We start from the raw sequence: 7539 nt of genomic DNA, 5'->3' as shown, positions 1-7539 counted from the left end.
ACCAGGCCCTGAGATCAAGGCCCAGGACTGGCAAAAAATAAAAAGAACACTTGGGGAAGTAGCGCTATGGCTCAAGGGGTAGGGCAGTAGCCTTGAGCTGAAGAGCTCAGAGAGAGTGCCAAGTCCCACAGTTCAAGTTCCACAACTGACCCCCCCCACCCCCCCGCACCAAAAAAAAAAAGCTGTCAATAAAAAACACTTGGGCCAGGTATGGTAGCTCATGTCTGTAACCCTAGCTGCTCAGGAGGCTGAGATCTGAGGATCAAGGTTTAAAGCCAGCCTGGGCACAAAAGAACCTGAAACTCTTATCTCCAATTAACCTCTAGAAAACACTTGGGGGGCTCGGAGTTTGGCCTAGTGGTAGAGTGTTTGCCTAGCATGCAGGAAGACCTGGGTTCAATTCTTTGATACCACATACATGGAAAGAAAACAGAAGTGATGCTGTGACTCAAGTGGTAGAGCTCTAGCCTTGAGAAAGCCCAAGGACAGTGCACAGGTCCAGAGTTCAGTGTCCAGGACTGGAAGAAAAAAACAAAACTTGGATGACAGCCTAAAATGAAATCTTAAGGATGTTATTTTACAATGAAGCCCACCCACCCCTGCTTTCCAGTAAGCGTATGAAGAGGTAACATGTCCATGTGGGGTCAGTGATCTCCATTTGCTCATGTTTACAGGAGGAATGTTTGTGTGCATGTGTACACTTGGGTGTCTGGGCTATGGGGCCTTGAACTATGGGCCTGTCTTGCTTGGCTTGTTTTCTCATGGTTAGTGTTCTATTTGAGCTCTGTTTTCAGCCTGGCATTGCAGACAGTTTCTTGGACATTTCTGCATGGGCTAGCTTTAAATTACAATCTTCCAGGTCTCATTACAGACATGAACCTCTTTTCTGTTTGGAAGCATTAGAGACGGAGCCCTGCCAGGGTTCACATATGCTAGACAAGAGCTCTTCCCTTTCAGCTCCCATTCCAGCACTGCCTCCTTCTTCCAGCCCCTTTGTTTATGCTTCATTTCTGAGACAAGGTCTCCTATTACCTTTTGCAGCTGGCCCTGAACTGCCCCTTATATGGGTAGGATTACAGGCCTGAGCCTTGGTGCCCAACCCTGTATGTATTTCTTCTCTCCCCATCCTCCAGTCCTGGGGACTAAACTAAGGGCCTGAGCATTGTCCTTGGGCTTTCCTCAAGGCTAGTGCTCTACCACTTGAGCCACAGTACTATGTATGTGGTACTGAGGTATAGAACCTGGGTCTTTGTCCATGCTAGGTGAACATTCTACCACTACTCAAAACTCTGCACCCTCTGTGGATATTTCTTTAAAGACAGAAGCCAGCAGAAATCTTTGGTTTTCCCAGATGTAAAACACAAAGAATTAGGAAGCAAGCTTCACTTTTGTTCATAAATCCATTTTGTAGGCAGAAGACCAGAAAGAATGAAAGTAGAAACCCATCTGTAGAACAGCTTCATCAAAGAAAGATAAAGCACAGCACTAGATTACACATGAAAGAGCTAGGTTCCAAGGGGTTTTTTACATTTACCACAGCGACTCATGGAAGACAGAGGTGGGAAGAAAAGTGATTTCCATTTGTGCAACTTGTAGGACTTTAAACCCCAACTCCCATTTTCACTAAGAAGCATAATTTAGCTTTTTTTTTTTTTTTTAATTCTTTGGAAGACATCTTCAGATTTCTTAAGTATAACAGGCAACGATGGAAGATTTCAAAAGCAGTGGCAGCCTTAAAGTGAACTGGTATCCTGAGCCCCGATACACACAATTTAGGTTTTCTTTCACCTTGAATAAATATATTCCTAATTTGTTTTCGGATTTCCCGAGGGCTGTTCCTCCCTCAGCACAAGCACCCACAATGTAGCCCACATGTTCGCACTCGCACACACGCAGGCCCTCTCTCCCCTCCAGGTGAGAGGTGGCCAGTGACCAGCCAGTGTCTCCAGAGACGGGGTTCATGCAGAAGCTGCCAAAGGAGAAGTCGCTCTACTTCCTTTTAAACTTGCAATGTTTACCTTTATTTTGTTCTTTATATTTTTGAAAGTGAAAAGAAATACTATTGAGTCAAATTCTTTCTTCCTTTTTTTTTTAAATATTTGTTCTATGTATTTACAAGCCTTAAAGTTGTTCTAAAGAGTTCAAAAGTATTAAGAGTACTTTTTCTGGGGTAGTACTTTTTTTTTTTTTTTTTAAACAATTCTTGGAGTTCTCTGGTCCACGGCATTTCCTTCTGTTCCAAGGTTATGTATGTCTTACTATTATGATTTAATTTTCTGAAACAAGCTGAAAGGCAGGCAGAAAGATTTGATGCCAGAAAAACCAATAAATAAAAACCAAAACAAAACCAAACCCAACAAAAAAGATCTTTCTTACCTTGTTCACCTGAAACCTTCTTAAATCTGGATTAACTACTATGCCTTAAAACAAACGTGAGGTGCATCTGAGGGGGAGGGTAATTTATTTCTCTGCTTCTCTATTATACAAGTTGTTTACAGAAACTGCAAATAAAAAATTACACACGGGCATTTGCAGTCCTTAAAATAAATTAAAAGTTCTCAACTGTTTTTTTTTTTGTTTGCTTGTTTGTTTTTTTTTGGCTAAATGTTTTTTTTTTTAAGTATGAGTCTTTCAATTAAAAAGAAAAGATTAAAACAGAAAATATTTTCTATAAATAGTACATGTATTTTGGTTTTCGCTCCCGCCCTCGGGTTTGAAGTTACGTGTTTCCAGTACCTTTTTCCTCCATGATCACCTTTCTCTTTCCCCTCTCCCACTCGTGCATACGTGGGGTTCCTGCGAGAATTGGCCTTGCTGCACTGTGATTGGCGAAGACGTGAAACTTTTTAAAAAAATACTTAAATTGTTTTTTTTTTTTTTTTCGTTTTGTGTATTTGAAGTTTTAGTTATCCTCAGACTCCTCTTCTGCTTCCCGCAGCCATGTGAAAAATGCTGTGACAGATTTGAGGGCTACGCCTTTCCCGTTTTGCTCTGCAGGGTCCTTGCTGCTCTCCCATTTGTAGAAGGCATCCTCCGAGATGACCTCCTCGTCGTACAGGCAATCGAAAAACATCCGTAGCAAATCTGCAAGGGGGTAAAAACAGCCATGGGTCTGAGGGTATGACTATTAGGAAAAGCGTGGTGAAATGGGTATACTGTTCACCAGAGGAGAGTATCAGTGATCACTGAAAGTCCTCATTACTTTTCATTCCCATTGTTCAGTTTGAATTGTCTTCTGTATTGGCAAAGCTGTTTCATTTTATGTAATTCTCAACTAAACACTTTAGAAATTAAGAGTAACTTGTTTCCCTCTAAGATTGTGCTTTTTAAAATTAAAATTATTGTTTTTAAAATTTTACTTATTCATTTTCCCTGGGTTTGTTCTTTATTTATTAATATAATTTTATTGTTATTATTGTGTAATAAGTTAGAAATGAGTACATTTCTTTTTAAAGACACTGTCACTCCTTCTTGGCTTTCCCCCAGTTTTTCTCTCCCACCCCTGCCCACAAGTTACATAGTTCATTCTCCACATGGTGTATATTGAAATATTCTAATAATGAAACCACTCATATGAAAAACATAGGCAAAGGTTTTGGGGATTTAGCTCAGTGGAAGAGCATTTGCCTGGCAAGTGCAAAGCCCTGAGTCCTGAGTTGGGTCCTCAGCTGGGGGCAGGGGAGGAGGTAGGGGGGAGAGAAGGAAAAAACACAGGCAAAAGGTATTCTATCTAGAAAATAATGTTACTTGGTTTTAAATGTTTCAACTATCAGAAGAATTGCCTGTTTTGTGCTCACAGTGGAAACTTACTGCTCAAAAAAGGAAAAAAGGGGCGGGAGTGTGGCTTAATGGTAGAGTGCTTGCTTAGCATGCAGGAAGCTCTGGGGTCATTCCTCAACACATACACAGAAAAAGCTAGAGCTAGTACTGTGGCTCAAAAGTGATAGAGTGCTAGCTTTGAGACTATCCAAGGACAGTGTTTGGGACTCAAGTTCAAGCCCTAGGTCTGGCAAAAAGGAGAAACATGGTAGTATTTAGTTACACTTTCTGTGTGTGTGTGTATTTACCTACACGTGCATGTGAGTGCATGTAGTACTTAGTCTTGAACACAGGACCTTGTGTTCTTTGCTTTTTTTTTTTTTTTTTTTTTAAATCAAGGCTGGCACTGTACCACAGCAAAGTACCATTTCCAGATTTTTGGTAGTTAACTGAAGGTAAGAGCTTCATGGCCAGTAGCTGTTGGATCACAGCTATCATTCTAGCTACTCAGGAGACTGAGAGATCTAAGGATTTTGGTTCAAAGCCAGCCCAGGTAGGAAAGTCTATGAGACTCCAATTAATCACCAGAATGCCAGAAGTGGAACTATGGTTTGCATGTGCTAGGCACACATACACACATGGGCGCACATGCATGTGGAGTGCGTGTGTGCATGTGCATGTGTGCATAGGTCTTGGGACTTGAATTGTTCTCCTTTTTTGCCACAGCTCCACCTTTGGGTTTTTTAAAGAAAGACTTTCCTGTCTAAGCTGGCTTTGAACTATGATCCCTATATCTCAAGACTCCAGAGTAGCTAGTATTACAGGTGTGAGCCATTGGCACTAGGCTATAGGCTAATTTTCTTGTTACCATTTTCTCATATAAGTATGTAAAAGATTTAGAACTTAAAAAAGTTACTGATTATCTGAGTAATTACTAGTTATTTTCTTATTATCCATCTTCAAACCCCATATTCTTGCTGAGGTCTTGGCCTGGGTAACTGTCATTCTCAAGTGAACTTACTGGCAGGTTGATCAAGTTTTACTATTGATGCTTGTAGTGCATAAAGTGCTTGTAGTTCCTTCTCTGTATCTGAGTCCAGGTACTTGAGTAAGATCGGCACTCTCTGCTTGATAACAGCAGTATCCACTTTGAAGGTAGAACAGTCAGCTAGAGATAACAGAAGAACCAGACATTACATTTAAGGAAATAACAGAACTATGTGAAGTTTTCTAAGTCACAGGATCTGTGAGGCTCTGGTAAGGGGAGAACACCTAAAGAGTTTGGCAATGGTATTGAAATCCAAGTACTCTGAAAATTTTAGTGGGATATTCTCTCAAAACTAATAGAAATGGGGCTGGGAGTTTGTCCTAACGGTAGAGTGCTTGCCTAGCATGCACAAAGACCAGGGTTTGATTCATCAGTACCACATACATAGAAAAAACTGAGAAGCGGTGCTGTGCCTTGAGGACAATGACAGTGCCCAAAGGACAGTGCTCAGGCCTTGAGCCCAAGCCCAGGACTGGCAAAAAAAAAAAAAAAAAAAAAAAGAAAACATTCTTAGTGCTGGCTTCCCTCAAAAGTAATTTACCTCATATTTGCCTGTAGTGGTAATTAAAGTGACAATAATTTTAAGTTAACCTATGAGAAATGTTAATCACAATCCTCACTATAAAAATAAAAATGATGGCATCTATGATGGACTACATACTCTATAGACATGTTTTATTACATACATTAACATGTACCTATTTTACAAACCCTTGGCTTAATTTTAATTATGTTCTAAAATCCAAGTGCCAGTAATTGTATGTAGAAATTCTCTTCTTGAATACTTGTTAAACATGACATTTGAAATATGATGAAAAAAAGAAAAAGAAACAGATGGCAGATGTTAATTGGATTTAATCTTTCCAACATTGCTTACATATATCAAAACATCATATATCCCCTGAATGTATAGAATTATGACTTGTCATTCAAAAATAATATTCATAGAGAAAGAAAGGATTCAAGTGAGTATGTAAGAGTTATAAATGAGTTATACATTATAAATGGCCAGGCTTTTGGTGGCTCATGCATATAATCCTAGCAACTCAGGAGGCTAAGATCTGAGGTTCAAGGTTCAAAGCCAGTCCAGCCATGAAAGTCTGTGAGATTCTTAACTCTAATTAACCACTAGAAAGTGGTGCTGTGGCTTAACATGGTAGGGTGCTTGCCTTGAGTTGAAGAGCTCAGGGACAGCACCCAGGTGGAGAGTTCAAGCTCCATGACCAATACCCACCCCCCCCAAGAAAAAGTGAATATTAAAAAGTGTATTATGCCAAGGTACTGTAGGCCTGTAACCTAGCTACTCGGGAAGCTGAGATCTGAAGACCATGGTAGCCCATGACTGTAATCCTATCTACTCAGGAGGCTATAAGATCTGAGGATTGTTTCCAGGCCAGTCTGGCCAGGTAAGAGTCCAGGAGACTCTTACCTTCAATTAACAACAACAAACAAGACTAAGAAAGCAGAAAGAACAGCTCTCCTTCATTGAGTTGACTCATTGATTTATCATAGTTCCTGAATGCAGGAAGTGATCTTGAACAATGTGAATACAATGGAAAAAACAAGTAACATAGTAATAAAAAGCTATGAGGGCCAGGAACTTAGCCTAGTGCTAGAGTGCTTGCTTAGCATGCAGGAAGACCAGGGTTTGAGTCCTCGGTACCACATTCAGAAAAAGCCAGTACTGGTGCTGTGGCTCAAGTGGTAGAGCCTTGAGCAAACAGTGTCCAAGGACAGTACCCAGTCCCTGAGATCAAGCCCCAACACTGGAAGAAAAAAAAAAGCCCAAGTAATATGCAACAACTCCATTGAATTCAAGGACATGACATATTGCAGAGTAGAAACTCCTCAGATTGGTCTTGTACACAGAGCAAACATCAGTCCCTTGAGCCAGCCAGGCAATGCATATGGAAATATCACTCATCTTCACAACAACTGATCTAGGACAGGATTTTAGGACAATATAAAACAGACCATATAATGTGAGTATTGACATAATAAAGATTTCAGATGCTAAACACTCTACTATTAGAAATGCACTTACCTATAATAGCTCCTTTACAAACAGCTGTCATTAAAGCTCTAAGGAAGGTGGGGGAACTCATCTGGCTTTCATCTAGATTAGCCTAAAGTTTGGGGGGGGAGAAAAAGAACAGTTAAAGGTACCTACCAGAGAAGCCAGGCCCTTCAAACTAGGGCATACCTGGTACTTAGAGCAGTTATATTTTTTGAGATTCTGACAAAAATTAAATGTTCAATCCATTCAAAAATAGTCTGGTAATGCTAACGTTATGTAGAAATGTAAGAAGTAGATCTGGGAGTTAGGAAGCTTAGCACTGCTATTCCATGCTCACTCAATTACATAGTATTGTACATTATACATATAGGAACATATCTATTTCCCCCCACACCCTCAGTCCTGGGGCTTGAACTCAGGGCCTGAGCACTGTCCTTGAGCTCTTTTTGCTGGAGGCCAGTGCTCTACTACTTGAGCCATAGCACCACTTCTGGCTTTTTCTGTGTATGTGGAGCTGAGGCATCAAACCCAGGGCTTCATGCATGCCAGACAATTACTCTACCACTAGGACACATTCCCAGCCCTCATGACTACTTTTTTTTTTTTGAACTCAGGGCCTAGACGTTGTCCCTGAACTCTTTAGCTCAAGGCTATAGCTCCACTTCCCCTTTTCTAGTGGTTAATTGGAGATAAGTGTCTTATGGATTGGCTCTGA

At 40.6% G+C, this 7539-nt stretch overlaps 1 protein-coding gene across 20 annotated transcripts in view; it reads right to left on the bottom strand.

Moving 5' to 3' along the window:
• Positions 1–1997: 1997 nt before the first annotated feature.
• Positions 1998–7539, bottom strand: part of Eif4g3 (eukaryotic translation initiation factor 4 gamma 3) — a 224921-nt gene continuing 219379 nt past the window's right edge. For all 20 annotated transcript variants that reach the window (XM_090335635.1, XM_090335639.1, XM_090335656.1 and 17 more), the window contains 3 exons: positions 6852–6933; positions 4781–4927; positions 1998–3084 (listed from right to left, as the gene is read on the bottom strand). In XM_090335635.1, coding sequence (XP_090191761.1) covers positions 2903–3084; positions 4781–4927; positions 6852–6933 — 411 coding nt within the window. In that variant the 3' untranslated portion in view covers positions 1998–2902. The remainder of the gene's footprint in view (positions 3085–4780; positions 4928–6851; positions 6934–7539) is intronic.

The sequence above is a fragment of the Megascapheus bottae genome, chromosome 6 (genome assembly GCF_031878675.1).
Source record: "Megascapheus bottae isolate mThoBot1 chromosome 6, mThoBot2.hap1, whole genome shotgun sequence".
NCBI lineage: Eukaryota > Metazoa > Chordata > Mammalia > Rodentia > Geomyidae > Megascapheus > Megascapheus bottae.
Note: the sequence above shows the minus strand (reverse complement) of the source record. Positions and strands in the feature narration are given on the sequence as shown.